Here is a 27,241-nt window from a genome sequence, read left to right as displayed (position 1 = left end):
GTTGGAATTCCTGACTGTCCCAGAAGAATAGGCTCCAATTGGTAAGGCTTAGTAACTTAAGATTCCATTTACCTGAATATTCTTCTTTACTGCTGGATTTTCGGAAGGACCCCACAAGTAGTCTCGCCCTGCATGATATATCAGGCTGGATTTGTATATTTCGGGTCAGAAGTCCAACCTCTGCAGCCAAACGAATGCATCGGCCATCCTCCGTGACATGGACGCTTCCTGGGGCAATAGGAATTGGGCAAGAAAAAAAAAAACTTTAAAAAACCTATTTCGGAAATTGCCAGCTGGGGACCCAGAGAACCTGACAAATGAAAACACTCCTTTCCCCTCAGAAGTCCTACCAACATTAAGGTTGCTTTTCCTCAGGCATTCTCCACAAATGTCAGCTGAGAAATGAAAAGCTCGTTCACATATCTCTCTTTGGGATCAGAGTGAGAGTGTTCAAGCGAGAATTCATTTCTCCTTAATAACTGCGGGTACTGGGACAAGGAAGGCAGGGCACACCTGTCCAATTAGTGGAGTCCCCAACCTCCTTCCTTAAATTCATAGGTGTAAGACTTGAGTGTTTGGCTGTGCATTGTCCGTGGACCTCTTTCATGAGCATGAAGAATCCCAGACCAACTGAGGTGGTGACAGAGCTAAAACAGCAATGTATAGGAGTAAAGGGACGAAGAGCAGCAGCGCTGTCCCCTCCTGATAGGTCTTAACTGTAGTGCTATCTGAAGGAGCCTCCTCAGGGGCAGGAAAGGAGCACCCTGCTGGTGTGTCCCACTGCCCTCCATTTACACTGCACCTTACATCTTACTGGCAATGACTGCCAAAGATTTCTCCTTTCTCTTCCACTTTTTTTAAAAAGAAATTATCCTTGGAAGTATGATTTAGAAATAGTTTTAGACAGAATCTTGTTACATACATGTATTTTCCTCTCCCATATCAAAGACAAAAAGATATTCCCTAATTCCTCTATTTCTGTGTTTTATTACTTATGAGAGTTCTTGGATTAAATGTATTTATTGGACTGAGCCAGGAAACTCCTGGGTATTTATAATTTATGTCAATATATTTTAACTGTGGATAGCCTATAAAAATATACCTTTGTTGAGAAAAAAGGTATTTGGCTTTTTATCTTTTTTTTTTTTTAATAGTAGTAGTCGTCAGTACATAAAGTGTCAGGAAGGACATATTCCTGAGTGTGGAAAAAGAAGCCACTATTTATAATAACTGCCAAATTTTAAGTGATTGTGTGATTCAGTGTGACAAGAAATAAACTAGAAATTCAGTCCCCCTGAGGTTTATTCTGGCTTAGCCATGAAAATGCCCAGTTACCTTGAACCAGATGCTTAACCTTTTTGCTTACTTCTAAACTTGCCATGATATGTAAAAAGCAAATAAACAACAACAACAAATTCCTTCACATCTAAATATTCTTTAAAAGTTAGGCAAAAAAAAAAAAAAAAAAAAAGAAGGAATAGAGGTAAAGCCTTCTAGGATGAGTCTAGAAAGCAGAAAGGTATTACCCATCCCCTCTGAATGGCCATTGGACATAAGATCCGCAGGCAGGTTGCTGAACACATTCTTCCTGGTCCATTCACTTCCCTTACCCAGTAAAACAAAGCCTTACCAATGTGCCGGTATTTGAGCCGTTCATAGATCTTAACATGGTGAGCCTGGACTTCTTTGACAGTGAGGATCTCTGCTTCATGAGGCTCATAAGAAGAAGAGCTAAGGACAATTTTGTCATGCGGTCGCCAGTCCACTGTGTCCTCTACTATAATTCTGTAACAGCATAAAAATGGGATCAAGTATACTGGCAGTGCAACACGGATCACCTACTAACTCCAAAGAGAAAAGGAAATCCACTGCAACCACCAATTCCCACCAGGGAGATTGACTTAGTAATAACAAGTCAAGACAGAGAAAAAATGGCTTTTGTGAAAAGTTTAATGCTCATGGAGTCCATGATCTGGCTTATGTGTATATATTACAAAGATAGCAAAGATATTCTGTAGCCATGAAGGTCAAGACAAAAAAAAAACAAGAAATAGTAAAAGTTCCAGGGTTTATTATATGCTGACTACACATGGTTTCTTAACAGACATATTCCTCCTTGGTTTGGAAACAGTTTGAATAATAAAGATGTTTCACAAGAAATCGTTTCTTGAATTTTCTGAAGAACTATTGTGCCATTTATGGACAATTTATCATTATGTATTAAGGCTTATACCTTCATGGTCAGGCAGATATAATGTAGATCCTAGAGGTACCACTTACTAGCTATGTGACCTTAAGAGGTCACTTTTCTGAGTTTCCTATCTTCATCTGAAAAGTGCCAATATTAAAGGCTTCCCCCCTGACATCCCCATGTTACTGCAGGAACTAACAGTATACATTTCTTGAGTGTGCTATGTTCCAAACACTGTGCTTTCACTACAATATGAAACAATGATAGCTTTGTTCATTTTCATTTTTTAAACTCACATTTAATAAAACTTCTCTTCAGTCTTTCACTGTTGCCTAGCTTTTCCTAGTGAATATGTCTGCTTTATTCTTCATTCACAGTCATTACCAACATCAGTGGCATAAGTTTATTTTAACCTGCCTCTTTCGTTAATGTCCACATTTTAGCAAGCTTTGATAAGAGATTCTCCTCTACCCATAAATATTCACCCAGGCAAGAGGTCCATGTGAAGGCTATTCAATCATGAAACATTTATTGATTGAACAACTGGTATGCACCAGACACTATAGTAGGTGCTAGAGGCATAATGGTAAATAAAATATATGTCATTTGCATTTTTAAAAATGACAACTTAGATTTTGGCTAGTAGATATCCCTAAAGAGTTTACTACAAAGGGGTGGGAGAGATACACAATGTAGTATTAACACCAAAAAAAAAAACCCCAATAAATTAATAGGGGATCATTTGTAGGTCAATGGTATGACTCTGCTATGAATCAAAAATTATAACTAATTCTAGTCTGTACAACTGAGCCTTATAGACAGATGGAGTGAGTCACAAAAAAAAAAAAAAGGCTACTGTCAAATGTGGTAATTTTAATGAAAGAATTTAGTCTTACCTGTGTTTCTGATTTGGAGTGACATCCTAGATACAGAATATTAAAGCAACTGCCAGTTTTTAAAGGCAAAGTAACTAAAGCCCGAGAGATGAAATAGCAAAGCTCAAAATTAGGTCATTGAATGGAGTCAGAGGTTGGATTAGGACAAAGCAAGATTCCTGACTAAGTTCAGGTTCTTTCCACTAAATCACTTTGCTTCACCTGTCTGACTTGTAGTCCTTCCACCACTAAATGTAATAAAAAGCAATACTGGGGTGCCTGGGTGGCTCCGTCGGTTAGGCGTCTGACCTTGGCTCAGGTCGTGATCTCACAGTGCTGGAATCCAGTCTTGTTTTGGGTTCTGTGCTCAGCATGGAGTCTGCTTGTCCCTCTCCCTCTCCCTCCGCTACTCCCCTACTCTTGTGCTCTCTCTCAATAAAAAGTATGCTCTGAGCTATATAAACTGCATAGCACATAGCAATGTTCTTGACAAAAAGAAAAAAGAACTAATGAAATTATTAGTCCAAGTTTCATATTAAAAAATATAAATGAACTGAAGCTGACCTTTTCCATTAAGGCTTCTGAAACCTTGCAGGTTCTTGAAAATTCATCTCCCCCGCCTACTCTTGGAGCCTTGGGAACCCATATGTCACAAAGACTGTATACATATGGCAAAGGAGTATGGTCCCTTCCACTTCTGTGTCCACACAGCAACAGTGGTAACTTCAAAGAATATTGTGATCCCCGTTGTCCAGAACTTAGATGGTTCTGGCGGTCAAGTATCAGTTTTTCTTCAGTTCCAACATCTACACTTTCCTCTTACAGTCTTCCATTATTTAATCACCCTTCAACCATTTTGAGAAATCCTTCCTTCAGGGCTGCTTGAAGCCCAGCTGTCTGATTAATACTAATAAGAGTCCTACAGCTACAGGGGAGAGGATAGACCTTTTTGTTCTGAGCAAAACACACCTAAAACAATAAATAAACAAAAAAATTAAAAGAGCTGTTTGCAACATAACTGGACCTAAATGAAAACCATATGAAAAGAGAGAGGAAACTCTGAATAAGTCTCCTGAAAGAAAACCTTTAAAAATATATAAACAAGATGTCAGCACAGTTTTCTTTATTTTGGCACTAACATTCTATCTAGTTTTGAGAAAATATAATACTTTTGGTCAAAAGAACATAATTACAAAAAAGCAAAAAAAAATGTATGCTTTCCAATTTGATTTAAAAAGTTTTTACAACCAGGCATACGGCATCTATATATAAACACCTACCACTTAAATGGATTTGTTAACTAAACGTTGGGGAGGTCTTCATAATGATGGCTGCATTTGACCACAGACTCAGAGTGTCCGGATGCCAAGATATTTTCTTCCCAGGAATAGGGATAGCTATAGATTTCTGAACTCTACTAACACTGAAGGTTTGTTTTTAAACTTCAGTTAAAATTTCTTCTTTCATTTTCTTCAGTGACATCAAAAGATACTGTGGATTGTCAGTCTGCATGGGACAATGAGAAGCATTGAAGAAAGAAAATAGCCGTAGCGATGCCGACACTGATGATAATAGTCAGAAAAGCTATCATAAATGTCAACTATTTGTCTACCTGGCCTCCTTTCTCCTTTTTTCCCCACAAAATCCACCACATCTTTTTTCTTTTTTTTAAGATTTTATTTATTTGAGTGGGGGAGATAGCACACACAGAGGGAGAAGGAGAAGCAGACTCCCCACTGAGCCTGCCATGGGGCTGGATCCCAGGACCCTGGGATTATGACCTGAGCCAAAGGCAGACACTTAAACCAACTGAGCCACCATGTGCCCCTCACCATATCTTTTCTGATAACTGGTCTCCTTAACCACCATCCTAATTCTGTGTCTTAGTGAGCATTGCTGAATATAGCCTCACAAACCCTCTGCAAAAGGGTGTGCAAGGGATCCAACCTGCTTTTTTGAAAATCCTTCCCTTGGACTTCATTGTATCAGCTTTATTGAGGTATATTAATTGACAAAATATAAGATATTTAAAGTGCACGATGTGCCAGTTTGATAGATGCACACACTATGAAAAGACTTTCTCATCAAGTTGACACACACAACACCTCACACATTTATTTTTTGTGTGTGGGAACCCTTGTTCTACTCTCATCAGATTTCAATGATATAATACAGTGCCATCAGTGATGGTTGCCTGAACTTCAGAATTGAAATTAAGGAGAGAGAAAAAATGTACTCTCTTGTGGTAAAGCTAGGAAAAGCCTGACAGATCTGGGTTCACTTATACCCTACAGAATGTAGAAAACTTTTCTTCCATAGATGCAAATGAAGTCAAAATAGAGAAACAAGGAGAGGTTGGGAGAAGGTCTGCCACAATCTCCCAAATGGATTGAGAAAGGCTGCTTTTACTTATTTTTACTATTACCACAATAACTGGCATGTCTTGAGGCTCACTTTGTGCCAGAAACTGGGCTAAGCACTTTACATATATTAATTCGCTTAATCCTTCTAGCTACTCTATTAGCATTTTCTTCCTGTATCATAGAATAAGAACTTGAGGGTCAGAAATTTTACTCAAAATTACACATTTAGCTAATCATGCAGTTAGAATTATTATAGTCTGGGGATACCTGGGTGGTTCAGTGGTAGAGCATCTGGCTTTGGCTCAGGTAGTGATTCCAGGGTCCTGGGATTGAGTCCTATATCAGGCCCCCGGCAGGGAGCCTGCTTCTCCCTCTGTCTGTGTCTCTGCCCCTCTCTATGTCTCTCATGAATAAATAAACAAAATCTTAAAAAAAAAAAAAAAAAGAATTATTGCAGTCTGTCTTCCCTCAAAGTTCCAGCTTGTGTTCATGGTACCACACTATTTCCACCTTATGTTCCTACCTCTTGTGCCTATTCCCAGCATGGAGGCAAGAGCCAATCTGAGACCAGGACCCCACTAGCTCACTGGACCAGAGAACCATCTTCTACATACATGATCTTCTACACACATGATCCTGAACTCCTGCCAATAAATGAATAAGGTCACCAACTCTTTATTCTAATATTACTTGAACTAAATTGTCATAGTGTAGCAATAAAGTTTGAGTAGTAAGCAAGATAAATTACAGTGACTTTTAAAAATAAATGTAAGATTCTCATTTCTTAGATGATCTACCTCTGAATCAAGAGGCTCAATAAGTTCTGATTTCCAGAAAAGACATATCTATGCAAGGTAGCAGGCATTTACTAGAAGTTTTCTTTGTGTTTTGCTGTGTACTAGATGCTAAGTAATATACACAATCAATAAAAAACAGTATTTTCCTGCTCCTGTAGAAGCCACTTGGAGGAACAAGACACAGACACCTTGAGTAGTTTAGTATCAGTCAACCAGGAAGCATACTTTTATTAAAATCATTAATCAGAAAACCACATTTTATAATCCAGATGGTAAGAAAGTCAGTGTATGCTAGAGGGGAGATTAAAAGCCTGTAGAAGATGTGGTGGATTCTCAGGACAAACGGAGAGTGTAAAGCAAGAAGAGATTCCAGAGCACTGTGTACACCCTTATTTTATTTATCAAGCATTTAGGAAGTCTAGTAAAAATAACTATATGAACAGTCATGTTTGAAGTGGGAATGTACTCGAAAGAAGAACAAGAAGTATCCAAACAAAGTACATTCCAACAATATAATCACTAATTTGATACAGGAGATAGCAAATTAGATGAAGTCAGTGATGAGGTCAAAGTGGAAGGCCATGGTCCTGGGGCAAAGTTGAGGTGACAATGTGTTGTTTAGTTCAGATTTATTTTCTTATAAATAACAGAGTGAGTACATCACAGAAGAAAAGTATGTCACAGAAGAAACCCAGAAAAATAATAGGACCAAGAGACTGGATAAGGCTCTATAACACTATCTTTCTTTAAAAACTAAATGAGATCTGCCCTATGACCCAGCAATTGCACTGCTGGGGATTTACCCCAAAGATACAGATGCAATGAAACGCCGGGACACCTGCACCCCAATGTTTATAGCAGCAATGTCCACAAGAGCCAAACTGTGGAAGGAGCCTCGGTGTCCATCGAAAGATGAATGGATAGAGAAGATGTGGTTTATGTATACAATGGAATATTACTCAGCAATTAGAAGCGACAAATACCTACCATTTGCTTCAACGTGGATGGAACTGGGGAGTATTATGCTGAGTGAAATAAGTCAATCAGAGAAGGACAAACATGATATGGTCTCATTCATTTGGGGAATATAAATAATAGTGAAAGGGAATAGAGGGGAAGGGAGAAGAAATGGGTAGGAAATATCAGAAAGGGAGACAGAACATGGAAGACTCCTAACTCTGGGAAACGAACTAGGGGTGGTAGAAGGGGAGGAGGGCGGGGGGTGGGGGTGACTGGGTGGCGGGCACTGAGGGGGGCACTTGACGGGATGAGCACTGGCTGTTATTCTGTATGTTGGCAAGTTGAACACCAATAAAAAATAAATTTATTATTTAAAAAAACTAAATGAGAAAAGGAATAAGAAAAATATGAGATCTTTTGAGGAAGGTTCCCCATAAACCTACTCTTCCCCCAGTTTTCTCTTCTTTTCTTATTTTTAAAAGTATTTTATTTATTTATTCATAAAAGACATGGAGAGGCAGAGACATAGGCAGAGGGAGAAGCAGGGTCCCTGTGGGGAGCCTGATGCAGGATTTGATCCCAGGACTCTGGGATCATGACTTGAGCCAAAGGCAGACGTTCAACCACTGAGCCACCCAGGTGCCTCAACTCTTCTCAGTAAATCAGAGCATTCCTCACCCAGTTGCTCAGGTCAAAGATTCTATGGTAATCTCTGATTTTTCATTTTTTCTTTTACCCAATCTATCAGCATTCCACGTTTCCCCTGTCTGCCACAGGTATTTCACCACTCTGTCATCTCCATCTTCACTACTACCGTAATCTAAGCCACCAGCATGTGTCACTTAAATGGCTATAATGTTAGAACACTGGCCTAACAGTCTCTCTGCTCCCACCCTTGTCCTCACCAACAGTCAACTCTGCACACAGCCGGAACCATATTAAAACATGAATTGAACCGGGTCCCTGCCGTTTAAAATCTTGTAATGACCAGGATAAAAACTAAAAGCTTTGCATAGGATTGATTGAGTAACCATTTAATTACAAAGAACATGTGGTCACCCTTAAATGACTCACAGTAAAACATCTACTTAATGCTTATAATGAGTAAAAACCAATGTCTTTAAATCTAAGTACAAATCTCAGTATAGCTTCTCTTGACTTAGCTAAAGTCCAAAAAATCCAACATGTTGTTCATCAGTCTTCCTCAAAGTCAACTGGAGCAAGTGACAGTAAAGAGTAACTTAGCAATAAATTTAAATTATAACGTGTAACAAACGAAAATAATATTGTTTCAAATATCTTGCTAAGCTTACTTTTATCAGTGGTAGTTTAAGTTATAAACAACATGAAATTTTTCCTCTGAAGATTTCACTTCGGTGTTCTTCATAAAATGAATCAATTATACACAAGTAAATTCAGACATGTAATTCTGTTGGTAAAAAATCCATAAGGAAGACTGAGTAAAATCTGCTCCTATAACAATGCATTAGAAAGACTTATTAAATTGACTTTTAACATAAGGAAAACCATAGATCAATGTTTAAAGAAATGGCTTGAATAAGGTCTGTATTTCAGTTAATACTATACTAATATCAATTTGCTAGATTTCATCATGTTCAGGTTATGAAATATATCATCAGGGAATGCTGGGTGAAGGATACATGAGAATCTTGTACTATTTTTGCAACTTCTCATGAGGCTTCAATTATTTCACATTTTTTAGAAGGTTAAAAAAAGGAAGGCTCTCCATTAAGTGGATGCACTACGGTAATTACATACCATTCATATAAATTCATTAAAAACTCCTTATCAGGACACTCATACAAGAAATTTTGCTTTTAATATTTGTATTATATAGAACACCAGAACACAAACAATAAAATCAGACAAATCATGATAAAAAAATGGTCAACCCCAGGAACTCCTAGCTTTATAAATTTAGAAATTTTACTCAACTTTTCTATATAGTTGTTGTATGTGTAAATGCAGATAATAATACCTAACATAGCACTGAAACATTTCAATGAGATCAATATATGTAAAATGCTTGGTAATGCCTCACATGAGTAAATGAACATGATAAGAACTCAATAAATGGTAGCGAATTACTATAGATAGTTTTCATTCATAAAATTGAATTTCCTTTGAAGGAGCTTATAGCTCTGACTGAATGAGGTTCTTAACACATCCTTTAAAGAAAAATCCATTCATACAGCTCTTGCCAGATTCCAACTTGCTAACCTCATCATTAGTTTCGTATTTATCCCTCCTTGAAACGCCTACTTCACAAATCTTTTTGGGTATCAGGCACTTCAAAGTCAACATGACCAAATCTGAACTCATAATCTTTTTCTTCCAATTTAGTCCTCTTTTAGTGAATGGCACCACATACACCTCTGCAATCCAGAAACCAAGAGAGTCCATCATATCCAGTATATCTTATAGATTTTTATCTCCTGTATCTAAATCTGCCCACTTCTCTCCATCGACACATCAGCTCTTGACTACAGGTTATATTATTTTTTGCTTGGACCTGCTAAGTGGTGTCCCTACATACATTTTTGACTCCTGTTGTCTGCATTGTACCTAGAATGATTTTTTTTTTTTTTTTAGATATAGGAATGTGATTACAAGCTTTACCTCCCATCTATACTATCCTCTTAGGAACTTAAAACAATTACACAATGCTCCTGGAGGGTAAAAAATTAAATTCTTGATATTGCCAGTGAATATGCCTTGACCCCTAACTACTCCTGGGAACCCTACTGTGCTCGATCCCTGCTCTCCAGGTCAACCAACTTGGCCTTCCTCCAAGTCACTCATGTTGCCCATTCTTCCTCCCACCACAGAATCACCTGTTGGACCTCTGCTTCTCCATCATCTTTGCTGACTCTATCAACTTCTGAAGAATTAGACTGGCCCAGTTTCATTTACAGACTCTAATTTTCTCCTCTTCCTATCTTCTTGATCAGTGGCATCATCTACTTCCTGGATGACTCCCCATCATTTTTTACCTTAGCCCTAAAATACAAATCTAATTGCCTTCTTGACATCTCCACTTGGTGTCTCCAACTTAGCATGTCCCATCTTCCACCCTGACAAATCTGCTCCTCTTCCAGTCTTCCCATCTCAGTGCATGTTTCTACCTCCCACCAGATTGCTCAATAAAAAAATCTGAAGCACTTCCCTTATATCAACATTCAGTCCATTGGCATGTCCAGACAGTGCCATCTCTTCTCTCCATCACCATTGCCTCCTCTATAATTCTACCCACCATGATACTTGGTCTCAACTGGCCTTTTAACTCATAGCCCAGCTTCTGCTTTTTTCTCCACCGCTCATCATCTATATAGCAGCCAGAGTGGTTTTCAAAACACAAGTCAGAGTCTATCGATTGCCCTCTGTAAACCCCTCAGTGATTTTCCCTCTGAACTCTCACACCTAAACTAGGTACCATGTGATGTGGCATCTACTATATAATAACCATTCTCCCCTTTGCTTATTCTGGTCCAACTATAGTAACCTGCTCTCTGTCTCCCACTCCCCAAAGGCCACTTCAGAGACAATGCTAGATGTCCCTCCTTCAGTGAGCTCTCGAGTCCATTCTCATTAGACAGCAGGATGCCTCCTACCATTGAGAGCTCAGCTCAAATTTTTCTTCCCCAAAGAGGTCTTCCCTTCAGTCTAAAAGGGTACCCTGTACACTACCCAACTGTTTTCAATCATACCATCCTGTTTATTTCCTTACTAGCACATTTTATAATATGCAAGTATGTTGTTTATATTTCTGTATTAGCTTCTTTATTGTCCCTTTCTCCATGAAGATATAAAGTCTCAGAGGACAGTGATCTCTTCAAATCAACTTCTACATCTCCAGTGCTTACAGCCACACTAGCACACAGTAAGTACCCATCAGATATTTGTTGAATGATTGAATGCTGTTTGCTCTTGCTGGAGTGCTCTTTCCATACATACCCCATCCCACTTTGCCTAATTAAAGCCCACTCATTTTTTAGTTCTCACCTCTGAAATCACTCTGCAGGGAAGCCTTCTCTAACCTCCATTACTGCCTCAAGATCTCATATTCAAGTTTTCAGATTCCTATAAAGCCCTCCTTCATTGCATTTGTCACATAAGTAATTTTACATTTACTTTATATTTATTTCATTAATGTCTAGGTACAGAGACCATATCAATTTTTACTTATTATTGTATTTCCAGGCCCCATAACTCAGTGTTTGATGTAGGGTAAGAGTATACAAAAATTGTATTAAAAAACAATAACAATGTGCAAAGGCAATAACTACTCTATGAAGAAATTCTGTACAGAGAGAAAAATCACACCAAAGCAGTAGCCAGCTATCATCTCTCCTACAGGGATCCTTGCTGTGGTGTATGTCCTTCCAGACATCCTCTATCCACATATATGCATACATAAATGTTATTTTACTTTATTTACAAAACTAGGCTAATACGTAATATTATCTTGAATGCTCATATCTCTTCCCCTTTGTCAACATGGAATTCAATCATCTTCCCCTTTGATAATTAAATATTTTTAAATAGTGCTCAATTTTGTTTTAATTAACATTTGTTTCAATTCTAGTAGAGAAGAACATTTTTTCATATGTTTATTAATCATATGTATGTCTTCTCTTGTGGCTCATGTATTCAAACTCTTTAATGATTATTCTTCTAGCATGTTCATCTTTTTTTTATTCCTAAGCATTCTTTACATATAAAAATATTAGCCCTCCATCTGTACTATTATAAATTGCAAATATTTCCAGTTTATTATCTGCCTTTGCATTATGTAATTGGCATGCAAAAATACTGATTTTTTTAAATATTGACTTTTTTATGTTGTCAAATCTATGACTTCTTGCTGCTATAGTTTCATTTCTTATAATGAGAGGTCTTTCCTAATTTAATATTATATAATATTTACTTAAGTGTTCTTCAAATAATTTTATGGTTTTGGTTTTTTTTTTTACTTTTTTTTAAATCTAGCTATAACTTTTTCAGAGTGAAGCATAATTTGAGAATCTAATTTTATAGTTTTCCAAAGTGTTTACCAATTACTCCAGCACAAGTCTGCAACTAAATTGAAATGCTAAGTTATTCAAATTCTAAGTAATAATACATACCTGAGTCTATTGCTAGGCATTCTTTTCTGTTTTGGTGCCAATAGCAATAAGATAATTATTCAGATTAAAGCTGTGATTATATATATATATATATACATACATACATATATATATGTATATAATTTATTTGTTATTTGGGAGATATATATATTATTTGGGATTTGTTTATTTGGGATATATATATATATATATATATATATATATATATAATATATATATAATTTATTTGTTTATTTGGGAGAGTCCACACTGAGCATGAAGCCAAAGCAGCGCATAATTCCAGGACCTTAGGACCATGATCTGAGCCGAAAACAAAAGTCAGGTACCAACTGCACCACCCATGTGCCCCAAGATATACACAGGTATATATTTTTCAAGAAGTTACTGGTAATGTTGGCTATCTTCAAGTGTTTATTGTTCCAAAAGACTTAGAAATAGTGAACCAGATTTCAAATGCATATATTTGACTCGTTGTTAAAGCTTCATTAGATTTAATATCTTTAGGCCTCTTGGGCAGCTCAGTCAGTTAAGTATCTGTCTTTGGCTCAGGTTGTGATCTCAGGGTCCTTGGATTAAACCCCAAGTCGGGCTCCCTGCTCAGTGGGGAGTTTGCTTCCCTGCTTGTGCTTTCTTGCTCTCTCTCAAATGAACAAATAAAATCTTTTAAAAATATTTCATATATTTAAAATTTTGAGCCTTTGCATTGATGATATGCATCACCATTTATTCTAGTCTCCTTTTATGCCTTCTACTAGTGTTTTGTAGTCTTGTTTCTGTTGTTCCTGTAATTTTCCTTAAGTTTATTTTTAGATATTTTAAATTGATATTTAAATAGGATTTTACATTGAAATATTTAAAAACTATTAATTTGTGCACTTACTGAATGCAATGGTAGTTTTTCAGATGATTCTCTAGGGTTCAAGGAAAAAATATATATAATTTACAAAAATCTGACAATTTGGATTCCTTTTAATAGTAGTAACTGATGCATTTTTTTTCTTGACTCAATGCATTGGCTTAAACTTTAATAATAATATTTAATGACTGTTGTAATACACAATAATTTTTAACGTCAGGTTTTCCATAAAATAGAAAGTTGCTTGTTTGAGAGGGATGTTTAATTATTTATTTTGTATTTTTATTTAAAGCAGCGATCCTCAACTAATGGCTAAACCGCTCTATTAAGAAACATTGATTTAGGGATCCCGGGTGGCTCAGCAGTTTAGCACCTGCCTTCAGCCCAGGCTTGATTCTGGGGTCCCGGGATTGAGTCCCAAATCGAGCTCCCTGCGTGGAGCCTGCTTCTCCCTCTGCCTGTGTCTCTGCCTCTCTCTCTGTGTCTCTCATGATAAATAAATAAAAATGAGATTTAAAAAAAAAAAGAAACATTGATTTAAAGGAATATCCTTTAAAAAATTAAATAAAGGAATATTTTAGTAGTCTTAATTTATTGTTTATTCTAAGAATGCAAGCTGAATTTTATTAAATGTGTTTCTGTTTTATACCAAATTAATCATGTTCTAAGTCTTTATATGTATTGCTTAGATAAATTATATTAAGAAATTATTATTTTTTTTAATTTATTTATTTATGATAGTCACAGAGAGAGAGAGAGAGAGGCAGAGGGAGAAGCAGGCTCCATGCACCGGGAGCCCGATGTGGGATTCGATCCCGGGTCTCCAAGATCGCGCCCTGGGCCAAAGGCAGGCGCCAAACCACTGCGCCACCCAGGGATCCCCTATTAAGAAATTATTTAATTTTAAACCATCCTTCTTTAGTTGAATAAATCATGCCCAACCATGATTTTTTTCCTAATAACATACTGGATTTCATTTGTTGCTGTTTTATTTAGAATTTTTGCATTTAATTTATCCTTAGGTGTTACCCTAGTATTCTTTATTTGAATTATCTCTAGTAACTGCTTTAAAAATTATTTTATGAAAATAAATAAATAAAAATAATAAATAATTTTAAAAATATTTTATGCTTGCTTCCTAAAATGAATTGAAAAACTTCACATATTTTCTTATGCTATGGAACAGATTATACAACATAAAAAGTGTCTGATATTTGAATGATTGAAAGAATATACTATCAATTTATTTGAGCCAAATTTATTCTTGGGAACAAATTTTTGATAATGGCATGTCTTTTGCTATTGTTGGTTCTCTCAGTTATATGCTCCTTTAGCCAATTATAATAAACTATATTCCCACATATAATTTAGTTTTTTAAATTTCACAATTACACTCTGTAGATATATACATTTTTATATTATAATTCTAGTCTCTTTGGTCTGTTATATTTGAATTTTCATTTCTGAATTTATATAGCATTTTCTTTGTATAATTAAAGTTATTAAAGATTAAACCACTATCTCTAAAAAAAATTTCAATTCTACTACTTTCCTACTTCCTAATTCACTAATCTCTGCCTTATATGTTACACAAATTAATTTCATTAGACTCATTGGTTATTTTGTTTCTTGTTTCTCACATTGACATCTTTGTTTATTTTTGTATTTTATTTTTAAGCAATAAAAGCATTTAATGTGATGACATATTGGCTATGTCTCATCCAATACTGTCATTATTGCTATTTTGCTAGCATTCTACTGAGGGAGAATCTCCTCTTTGATACAAAAATTATTTAGGAAAAGGTTTATTTTTTCTTTTCTGCTCTTTAATCTTGCAAGAGATTAATATTGTTGGTCAAGATTACATTTTTTATTGTGATCATATTCTACATCATTTCTGTTTACTAAAATTTGTTAAGGCTTTAACTATATATATATTCTGGGATAAGTTATATTTATATTCTTTGTATTTATAAATCAAATTTCCTTTATTATATTATTCAGACTTTGTCATGTTTTCTTTATGATTTTTAATCTAAATTAAAGGTTAAAATGGAAAGGGGGGTGCCTGGGTGGCTCAACTGGTTGAGCATTCAACTCTTGATTTTTGCTCAGATCATGATATTGGGGTCCTGGGATAGAGCCCCATGTCTCTGCACTGAATGTGGAGCTTCCTTAGGATACTCTCTCCTTCTCCCTCTACCTCTTCCCCTTCTCCCACTCATGGTTTTCTCTCTCTCTCTCTCTCTCTCTTTCAAAAAAAAAAAAAGAGAGAGAGAGAGAAAAGAAAAAATTGAAAGAAACTTTCAGTATTATTTTCATTTTTGTCAATTCATTATTTTTTGAGATTTACTTTATATATTTCTATATTATGTTATCTGGTATAAAACTTTCCTGACTAATAAGGTCTCTCTGGAGATTAAATTTTTATTAATATAAAATGTTTTTATTTTTTTCACTTAATTTTTCTTTTCTTATAATTGAGTCCTTTGTTTTTATTTCAATGACTCATTCTATCTGATATTTAATTAATTTTTTTCTATATTGCTTTCATTTTTCTCTATTAAAAAAAGTTGTGATTACATGTTGATTTATTACCCAGCTTTTTTTTTTTAAGATTTTATTTATTTACTCATGAAAGACACAGAGAGAGAGAGAGAGGCAGAGACACAGGCAGAGGGAGAAGCAGGCTCCATGCAAGGAGGCTAACATGGGACTCGACCCGGGTCTCCAGGATCACAGCACCCAGGCTGCCCTGTGGGGTCATTTTTAACAATCGTATTTTCTTTTTATAACTGGAAAATTTAGCCTTACTTTCTAAACTTCTGTTGTCTTTCTATGCTTTTTGTTTGTTTGTTTGCTTTAATTCTCTTACTATTTAATTTTCTTGTCTTTTACTTTTTTGTGTGTGTGTAGTTTCTTTCATTATTTTTTCTCTCTGGTGATTTGGAAGGTATATATCCTGTTTTAAATTCTGCTAAAACAAATTGACTCATATTTACTTCATATGGCACTCACGTCCCATTGTCAAATTCCTATGGCCATAGTCCCAGGTTGTAAACCCAGCATTTTATCTGAGAATTACGACCTGTGATGGTTAGTTTATGTGTCAAGTCGGCTCTGCTGTAGTACCCAGTAATTCTATCTAATCTGTACACTAATGTAGGTGCTTGTTCGAAGGTGTTCTGTAAATGTGGTTAACATCTACAATGAATTGACCTTAAGTAACCCTCAATGATGTGGGTGGCCTCACATTCAGCTGGAAGGCCTTAAAAGCAAAATTAAAGTTTCCCTGAAAAAGAAGAAATTCTGCCTCCAGACAAGGTTCAAGACTTTGCAGCCTACCAACCTGCCCTACAAATTTTCAACCTACCAGTCCTCATAAGAATGTAAGCCAATTTCTTAAAATACATCTCTTTATATATACTACCATATATATTATATATTTTACATATATACAACACACAACAGAATCCTGACTAATACATTAACCTTTCAAATTTTATGTAGTTTCTTTTATGAGAATAACTAGACTTTGTCTTATTTTAACAGCCATATTTATGGTATTATATTTAACTTATTCCAATGCTTACCTTTAAAATAGACACTTTATGTACCTTTACAGATTCCTGAATTTTATTTTTATTCATGCATTTTAAGTCAGTTTAATCTTTTTATTAAAATACTTTTTTTTTTTTACATTTTTTTTCAGTTCTTACAAAGCAAAAGATATACATTTGTTTTGTTTTGTATTGTTTTCACATGCAAACAGTAATCTTAGCAGGGTGTCCAATTCTTTGATTAGAAATCTGTAAACATGTATATATTTTTTCCCTAAATGTGTATATATTTCACACCACTATTTTCCTATATTTAATGGTGTAGAGAATTCTAAGGTTAACGAGCTTTATGTTCCTTTCTGTTTTTCTTTTATTTTGCTCACCACATTTTCTTGTACTGTGAGGCTATGTAGCAATCATTATTTTTGATGTTCATCTCTTCAAATTATATGTAAGTACTCTCAGGTTTGCTATGTGTATTTTAGGTAGAATTTCATTATACTTTCTGTTGTAATTACTGTGGGCACTTATTTAAAAAGAGCAATTACCTATATGTATTTTGCATTTTCTGTTCTCTATTTCTAATACCATCTCTTCTATGATTTTTATCTCCTGATCTTCTTCTCTTCCACATGCAGGTAGATCCCATCAGTTCACTCTTAATGGTGCTTATTCACTTTGAGGCAGGGGCAATTTCATTCTTTCCTACCTCCAATGCATTTTAAAATTCTGTTATTGCATTTTAAATTCTATAAGATTCTCATACTTTATCTCATTTTTATTTTATTTCTATCTCTTAGCCAGCCATCATCTCAACTCAGACTATTAGGATGTCACTTTACATTTCATCTGTTATCTCATAGAATTCATATTTTTAAAGATTTATTGATAGGAGTAAAAATGTATTACGTAAACTTTACTCCTTAAATAAACTATAGACTCCTCTGTTTTTGGTTTCAGTTTTGTTCTTATATTATCTGTTACAGAGGTTTTTTTAAATCCCGTCCAGTCCTTTATTTTACCATTTGTTCATCCTTGAGTTTTGAGTCTTAATCTAATATTTAATTAATTTTTTTGTTATAATAGAACCTGAGACATCAGTAAAACAAACAAGCAAATACCTCCCTAATTTACTCTCATTTCTTACCTCTCATTGCCCGAGGCGATGTCAGCTGCAAGACGGGTCCAAGATTTTTTAGGACAAGCACCATGAAGCTGGACTTTCCCATATACCCCTGAAATGAAAAGGACCAACAGTTGAATAAGAAACTTTCAGAGGAATTAAGGCCACCCAAGGAAAACCCTCTAGAGAGCTTATTGTGCAAGATATGTGATATGAAAACTATATATGAAGATGTCCACCGTATCAAAGAATATTTAAGTTCTCTATATTCAGAAAATCGTATATATCTCACATGGCTATGGAACTCACTTTCATTCTCTCAAAAGCTATAGAGAAACAAATGCTACACCACATCTAGTAATCTGAAAGTTGGGAAATGGACCACTCTAAACGGCTAACTAGTTAAGTTCTACCATTAAGTGACTCCAAATCATTTGCAATTCTGTTCAAAGTTAACTGGTTTTGATATTTTATGTTATAGGCTTCATTTTCCAAAAGGCAAGGGTAATTTTATCCCCTGAGGAAACAGATTTGGTGCTATTAGCTTTGTTTTCAGTGGTTGGACTTCATATATTTTTGTATTATAGATATCAAAGGATAGATCTCTAGCTCCTTTGTTTCAAAATATAATTTATTTCAGACTCATAAATTAAAGGCGTACCAGGGACATGCTTGATGCAGTCCAGTTTTATTCCTTCAGGTCTTTCCTCTTACATGTTTTATTGCCATTTAAAATCACATGTAGCACAATTCCTCATATTCCAGTGGTCTCAAATGTTTTGAGCATGAACCCAAGCCATAACAAAATTATGATCATGCACCCCTAACGCATGTGTATTTATTTATTTTTAGAAAAAAATACAGATATATGAATATATTCACATATGTTTGAATTAGAAGTTCAAAATATTTTCTTCCTTAACCCAGATTGTCCACATACTCCTGGATTGGTACATAGCATATTTTGTAAATCACTAATCTTGAAATCTAAAGATTTCACAATTTTTAGCAGAAAACATATGAATAAAAGAACCAAACACTACCTATAAAGTACAAATACTATGCCTTGGGTTTTAATCCAATGTGAACAACAACAACAAAAATCTCAATCAATTAGAACCTAACCACTGTTTATGTCATTATTTATATTTTTTCCATACTCTAATTCAGAAAAAAAAGTCATAACACTAAAATTAGGATTATTGGAAATGTAAGAAGTATTCTCACTTTCAGGACATGTCTTGGAATAATCTTTCATAATAATAGTCATACAAATATGACTATATATATTTTTTTCATGTGGTATCATCATCACCATCTTAAAAAAATTCTAGCTTCTTTACTATGGGTAAGTAAACTAGGAAAGGGAGGAATGTGAAGGAATTTAGGGAAATTTTCAACAAAAGATTTTAGCGAAGATGTAATTTCCTTAAATTTGAGTTGTGCAGAAAATTAGATTGGCCAGACAAGTAGATTTCTTGATCATTTCCAATCATCAAAGATTTACTGTAAAATAAAACCATTTCTTAGTTGTTTCAAAATTATAATATTTAAATTAAGATCTGTCATTTACTTATGATGTCACAAAATTTTAAACATCCAATGAAATAAATATATCATTCCTTATTCAATTTAATATTGGAGAGAATCTCAAAAACATTAGCTTAGTCATATGGCTGGAGCCAAAGATTAAGACAAGCATCCTTGTATGCTCTTAAAACAAAGTTTAATCCGATGTGGTGCTGTGTAGAACACAGTGGACACCACACAAAAAATAAATTGAATGTTCTTATCAGCCATTTAGTTTGCCAACTTGAAAAAAGCAAAAATCTCATGTTCTTTAAAAAATAAAAGCATGTATGAAAAATCCCTCAGAAACAATAAAGCCCCGCCAAAGTATAGTACTTTTTGGCAATGGCCATACATTATGAAACTAGGCTATCAAACTTCATACTGTCCTAATAGGATTGCTTCCATTTTGCTGAGTTGCTGAGATTTTAGAAAATTAGTAATGCCATAGAAAGAAAGTGAGAATATGCTAGAATAAACAGCCTCTTATACCTATCCCTAAGAATGGAGTTAGGGCGGCTCTCACATCCCTGTCATGCAAACCCAGTCCCAGCTTCTGTGCTCTTACTAGTCAGTTTTAAAACAGGATTTGGTGCTATGGCAGTATCAAATGAAGAAACTGTCAACAGCAAATGTTTCTAAGCAATCTATAGATCTATCAGTTGAAAGATATATCAACAACCACATAGTATTTACAGTTGATAAGACTCTTTAGGCTTCGGTGTCTGACCAATCTGGATACAAATCTAAGCTCTGACACCAAAAGATATATGGCTTTCTGCATATTGTTCATCATCTCTGAGTCTTATTTTTGACAACGGTAAAATGAACACTGTTACAAAAGACCGGGTAAGTGAAATAATAAATATAAATTATCTAGAAGAGTGCCTGGAATTTAGTAGATGTTCTATGAATGGTACTTCTACATCAGAAACACACATATTTCATTTCATTTTTAATAAAAAACTATATTATATTCTTACCAATTGTTCCTGGATCAATATGAATTCCATTCAAACGGTCACAGAAAATTCCCTCTGAGGCTCTAAGGAGAATCAGAAGCTTTTGTTCTTTCTCTAAGGGATTTTCCAGAGTACCTGTTTACAAAGAAAAGTATATCATTTAAGTTAATTTGAAATTAAAAGAGAGAGAAGGAAATTGTGATGTAATTTTGGGAATGCAAAGTAGATGCTATCACGTAAGCTATACGGAAAAAAGCCAATGATCACATAGATGAAATAAGAAAAGGGGGGAAAATGGGATGCAGAAAACTTCTCAGAGGTAGACTGTATGACTAGCAAATATTCACTGTTCCTTCTCCATTAGGGTATGGTATACTTTCCTGACTTACTAAAATTTAGCCTGGCGTGTGATTTGTTTTGGCCAATGAAATTTAGGTAGAAGCTGAGTTGATGCTTTCAAATACTTCACCAGTTTTTACCAGATCATTTGCAATTATGCTCCTCATCATGAAAAGAGAACTCCTTAAATAACAGCTAGTGCCTGAATGAAGAGTCCTCAGTAGCACACTTGAATAGAATGCATAAACTGGAACTGATGCTAGCATAAATATTTGTGGTTGTAAGCCATTGAGATCTGGGAGGTATTTGTTACACATTATTATAGCAAAACCTGGCTGATACACTGGCTGAGGCTGGATGTCTAAATTGCTAAAATTTACATGCATTTTTCCATTTAATCCTCACAGCAAACCTGAGAAGCAAGTATGGCTCTATTTCAGTTTTAAAAACCAGACATGACAAGGCTTAGAAGTCAAGGGACTTGTCCAAATTTCTCCAACTAGTAAGTAAGGGTCTGATATTAACACTGATGAATTTGAATAATTTATGCCACGTGATTTATTAAACTAGTACTAGGTTCTTTGCTGCGCCTAAATGCTTTTAGCAGCATAAGGAGACAATCCGTTCAGCCTACAAAGGTCAGCATTACTTTTGACTTTTGACTTCATTCTATTGATGCAAACAGAGGAGTTTAGTCACTTTAAAAAAAAATATCTATTTATTCATGAGAGACACAGTGAGAGAGGCAGAAACATAGGCACAAGGAACTCAAGCCCAGGACCCGGGATCACCACCTGAGCCAAAGGCAGACATTCAACTGCTGAGCCACACAGGTGCCCCGAGTTCAGTCACTTTTACAGCATGAGAATTGTTCAGGGAATTTTGCCAGAATAGTGTTCACATCAACCTAACAAAGGGTATTTTCTGCAGAACACACATCATAAGATACAGAAAGTACTACAAAGACTTTGTTTCTCGAGAAGCAACTAGTGTGAAGGTCGTCCCCAAACTATACTCTGGATCAGACAAGTTGACAAAGAACATCTGTTAGCAAATGAGACTTTCTAGTTCCAAAATTCCTAAAAACATAACCCAAACTGAAGTTGCCAAATGAAGTATGAAGTAACTGGTAAACTTAAAATTGCTTTTATTTTGCTTAAGTGGTCTTTCAGGGGGCACAAAATCATCCTCCTTGGTCGGCATTCCATATATGTACCTGGTCAGCCAGAAGGTTCCAATGTGAGTGAGTTTGCAGCTTGCTACATCTTTATAGTCTAGCTTTCACAGCCATTAGTCCATGAGGCCCTGTTGAAAGGAAGCTTCAAAAAGGGAAGGAAATCTGCCTGGAGCCACACTGCAGGTCAGTGGGCAAGGATTAGCACCAACAGCCTGTGTATTCCCAATGAATTGCTGAAGTTTGCTGCTGCTCCACGTAGGCAAGGCCAATCCTCAGTTGAGTGACTAATGCATCCTCTCGGCCCAAACAAAGATGTGCTAGAGCAGAAAGAAGGAAAGCAGGGGAGGAGGAGAATGTTAAGAAAAATGTGTGTGGTGTAGCTCTTATCTGGCAGTTTTAAGTCTGTCCAGTAAGCCGTTTTCCAACTGTGATTTCATTTATTTCACGGAGGGTAGTTTAGATTCTTGGGGGGAAGAATGGCCTAGCACTAAACAGATACCAGAGAGAAAAAAGTAGGACAGTTTTTGCCCTAGAGAAATGTATGCAGAGTCCCACAAAGAGAGTTCAGCGTTCCTCTAAAATCAGAGATTAAATCAATTATGCAACCCCCAAACGCAGCACATGTAAGCATTCACAGAAAGTCTGGGCAAAATTAGTCTCTGCTGTTATATTTTGGTATCTGAAATGACCAGAGTTTGAATTTTCTTGTGTTTTCTTGTGATGTGGGGGAAGGAATGATAGAGGATTGGGACTGGGAAGAAAGAAGACAAGAATGACCTAAGGGGGGGGGGGGGAATTATGCTATTTTAACATTAAAATGCAATGCCTCTTGAATTTGTAAAAGCTGGTGAATAGGAAGCCCTAAAGAAGAGGCTCCTCTCTTATTCTCAAATCTAGCAAAAAGAAAGGTGAAGGCTCTCACTAGCTTGGGTTTATTCTTAAATGGCAGTAGCCACCTCTGAGAGAAACGTCTCAAGATAATGCAGTGCCTTTTTGGGTTTCCCTTTTCATGTTGCTTCAAGCTGCTCTCAAGCGTAGCAAAAGGCATTTTTCAACCTGGACAAATTTATACCCATCACGGAGGGAAAATCGTTGTTGCTGTGCTGCAGACATGCCAAGTGTTTTTGCATTCATGATTTCATTGAGTTCTTCCAACCCTCTGGTGGATGATTGCTAAGGTTCTCGTGAGGGTAACTTGTCAGGAATTACACAGCTCGTAAGTGAGTGAGCCTCGGCTTAGACATAATAGGTACCATCCTCAGACATGTGGACTGAGGGGATCAGGAAAGAAGTAAAGGGAGGTTGCCATTACTTAGTGTGATGGCGGGGAATGGAGGGGAAACAGAATGTGTTCCAGATGCTAAAATCACCTGGGGAGATGGAAGAAAATAAGTTCTGGTATACAAAAGATAACTGTTATAATGATTTGAGGAATACGGTACAAATGGATTCCATGAACTTCAAAGGTAAGAAAAAGGGAAAAGAACCTTATATTATTTTATTAACTAAAGCTCTTTGATGGAATCAAGTATAAACCTAGTTTACACTTAAGCCCACTCTCTTAACATGACTCCCCACACCTTGTAACTAAGCCAACACACACTGAACTACTTACCATTCTCTCCACGCTCTCTCTTCTGTGCACATGAGAGTCCCAGGCTTTAGCATCCCCACCATTGTCCTGTCTAACTCCTAATCATCCCTCAAGGCTCAGCTCCACTGTAATTTATTTCTAACAGCCTTCTCGGACTTTGAATTAGAAGCCCTCTTTTGTGCATAACAATGCCCACACCCCTTGCTGCAGTAATTCTCCCCCAGGGAGCTTGTCCTAATGAAGTAGTATGGAATATGGACAAGGATGAATGCTCCAGGTCCTTCACTGCCGTGTTATCTATTTATGGTAGCAAACAATTGAGCAGATTTTGAGACAAACGATTGAAAACAACTTTGTCCATTTAGATCCTATCCCTTTTCCCCAGTTTCCTTGACATGCTCAAAAGCTGAGTCACCTAAATCCCTAAACCAGCCCAAAGCCATCTCTGATGCCACCTCTTTTGGGATCCTTCCTTGTTAGCCAAGATTGGGCTAAGAGGCCCCCTCTGGGCTGTCACAGCATACCATGGCTTATCTCAGTACTTCCGAACTATGCCCTAAGTGCCTGCTCCCTGACGGCCTCCTTCTCTTCACAGTGAGCTAATAGAGAGAAAAGGCCATGTACTGCCAATAGAGTTCATTTATATATTATCACAGAGATGGTGAAATAGGTCATTTTAACCAATCTTATTGCTTGCAGAAAACAATGAGAAATAAAGAGAAATACTCCAGAGTAGAAAATACCCAGTTCACTAATGTTGAAATAATCTTAAGTATCTATGTGCCTAGCATCATAGCTGCAGAGTAAAGGAAGCAAAAGTTGACAGAATTACAAGGAAAATAGGTATATCTATAGTAATAGCAGTGGAAAATGAAACATAACAACTCACAGAACAAACAAAAAGCAGAAAGCACATAGCAGTTTTGAATAATGCGATGGGAAAATCTAACATAATAGTCATAGATGAAAAACTGAACCCACAAAGAATACATATCATTTTGCTGACATGCACAAGAGAGTCACAAATATTGATCATATGGTGACTATAAAGCAAGTTTAACAAATTTAAAAGGACCAGAATCTATAGTATGTGCTTGCTGACCACAGTTCAATCAAAGTATACAATTCAGGGGCACCTGGGTGGCTCAGTGGTTGAGCATCTGCTTAGGGCATGATCCTAAGGTCCTGGAACTGAGTCCCATATCAGGTTCCCCGCAGGGAGCCTGCTTCTCCCTATGCCTATGTCTCTGCCTCTCTTTATGTGTCTCTCATGAATAAATAAATAAAATATATTTTTTAAAAAGTATACAATTCATATTGAGAAAGGTTTATAAAATGATCTATATTGAAATAAAGATTTTCCAATTATCTAGAGATACCATTAAGAGAGTGAAGAAGCAAGCCACAGAATGGGCAAAGACATTTGCAGTAATATAACCAACAAAAGGTATATTCTGCAATATATAAATGACTTCAGTAAATCAATATAAAACAGATAATTCATTATTTTAAAAAGGGCAAGAGAACATCTACTTCACAAAACAAGATATCAAATAGACAATAAAAATGTTTAAATTGCTCAATCATGTTTAGAAATGAGAGAAATGCAAATTAAACAATAATGAGATTCTTCTACATATTTGCTAGAATGGACTTATGTTTAATTTAGTTGTGTATTTTTTATTTCATATACTTTCCTATATATGCATATTTTACAATAACTAAAATTTTATTAACTGATTATTATATTTCAGGGACACTCACAAATAAGTATTTGTTGATCAAAAGAATGGAAACTGGCCAAAATTATATTTGTTTTACTGTTCCTCCATACCATTAATATTTTTCAACTTGAGATATAATTGATACACAAAAACTACATATATTTAATATATACTAACATTTTAGACATATCTTCTTTTCAGGTCTTTTTCATTGAATCCAAAGCAGCAAATTGTATTTCTAAATAATTTGTATATCTTAGCAAATAAACCTTAAAATTCCATGAAATATTGTGATCACACATGAAAGACGTTTATGGAATTACCCCCAAAATCAGTTTTGCACATTTTCTTTTGTCCTCTGAAGTAGGTTATATGGTGATGACTTCAGAAATTGAGCTTCTAACTGGAGCATAACTATTTTTCTCTGTCTTGCTATAGTTATTTTCTTCAGAGTAGAGCCTCTAGAATGTTCTTACTATCAGACCCAAACTGACAAATAGTGCTAAACCAGTTAAATTGTGAAGCAGATTTTATTATGAATTAGATTTTAATTCCTAGTGTCCATTTGACCCACCCATCACTAAAACATTCCTCTCCAATAGAATCAAACCTGGGTGAAAACAAACAACAAACAAACAAACAAACAAAACATAGGAAAGAGGGTCTTTCAGTACAATGAAATAATGATTGGTCATAACAGTCAGTAGTAGGCACAATGTAATGATAATTTGCAATCCCTTTGAGAGTGATTTTGTTCAGGCTGACAAGTTTTTATCATTGATGAGACCTGTAATTTTGTCCAACAATTGACAGAATATTAAAATAAAGTTAATACATGATTTATCCATTCACATACTTACAAAATGTATAAAAACCCTTAAAACTTTATAAATTGCTAATTCACTTCTGTAAGCCATGGTTTCTGCAACTATAAAGTAGGCACAATAATAGCATACATTTATTGAGAGTTAAAAGATGTACTACACGTTAATGATACATGGCACAGTGTCTACACGTAACATAAAATGCTTTAAATGTTTATTAAAATGTTGGCTCTTAGTAGTAATAATAGTAAAAAATAGTAGTAGTAACAATGGAGAAATGAAACATTTTAAAATTAACATTTAAATCTAGAAATTAAGAAAAAAGGCAAGCCCTTCCCAAGTAGTAACTGTTTCTAAAGTGCTAAAAACTAGACATTCCAATGATAAAAACATTAGTTGACTACTCATTTGAATGTCAAGCCTAAGGAACTGCAGGAAATACAAGTAAATTTATCTTAAACACTCTGGTGAGAGGTTTCTAAACAAGGAAACAGATTACTCATTCATTCATTTAGTCACCTGTTTGCTTAAAATAATTCATTTTTCCATGCAAAAATAAATAATATTTAACAGTAATTTTATTTATTTTATAAACCACTACTTAATCATTTAAAAATAATAAATTTCTAAGGAATTTTATGTTATTGTAACAGAAATTCAAAAATCCAAAATATAGTTGGAAAAACACCAACTTAGAAAATATTAACATATTAAAGGAAAGATGCTATCATTTAGTAGAAACTGATAGCCTGACAAAACAGAAGGATCATTCCTTGTGGTAACGTTTTGCTTTCAAATACATATATATTTAAGTATAAAGTGGTGTTTATCTGTTAGAGAACTAATATCCATCTGAAAATAAAGACATTCTGTGCTTAATTTCATTTTGTGACACATGCTAAACATTGGCTGTCAGTTTTCTTAGAGATTCCCAGAAATGGAGTTCAGTGTTTCCTGAATCTGTAAAGAACAAAGCTTTTGTGCTTTTATCTTTATTAGTTAAATAAGTACAATATTTAGAAGTAACATCCCTTTTGTGTCATTTTTTTATTTTACAAGCTAACAAGTGGTTTAATTAGAGAACTGTCAGTGTAAACAGAAACTGATTAGTTGATTGATGACTTATATTAGCTAATCCATAAATTATCTATTTTGCAGACATCTATATATACTTATAGTC

At 35.4% G+C, this 27,241-nt stretch overlaps 1 protein-coding gene across 15 annotated transcripts in view; it reads right to left on the bottom strand.

The window, feature by feature from the left end:
- PKHD1 (PKHD1 ciliary IPT domain containing fibrocystin/polyductin) overlaps positions 1–27,241 on the bottom strand; it is a 477,526-nt gene that overhangs the window by 129,011 nt on the left and 321,274 nt on the right. For all 15 annotated transcript variants that reach the window (XR_005990304.1, XR_005990305.1, XR_005990310.1 and 12 more), the window contains 4 exons: positions 20,425–20,538; positions 17,897–17,984; positions 1,631–1,785; positions 73–228 (listed from right to left, as the gene is read on the bottom strand). Coding sequence is in view for 12 of the 15 variants with exons in the window: in XM_041771518.1 (XP_041627452.1) it covers positions 73–228; positions 1,631–1,785; positions 17,897–17,984; positions 20,425–20,538 (513 nt within the window). In the remaining 3 variants the exon portion in view is untranslated. The remainder of the gene's footprint in view (positions 1–72; positions 229–1,630; positions 1,786–17,896; positions 17,985–20,424; positions 20,539–27,241) is intronic.

The sequence above is a fragment of the Vulpes lagopus genome, chromosome 1 (genome assembly GCF_018345385.1).
Source record: "Vulpes lagopus strain Blue_001 chromosome 1, ASM1834538v1, whole genome shotgun sequence".
Taxonomy (NCBI): Eukaryota; Metazoa; Chordata; class Mammalia; order Carnivora; family Canidae; genus Vulpes; species Vulpes lagopus.
Note: the sequence above shows the minus strand (reverse complement) of the source record. Positions and strands in the feature narration are given on the sequence as shown.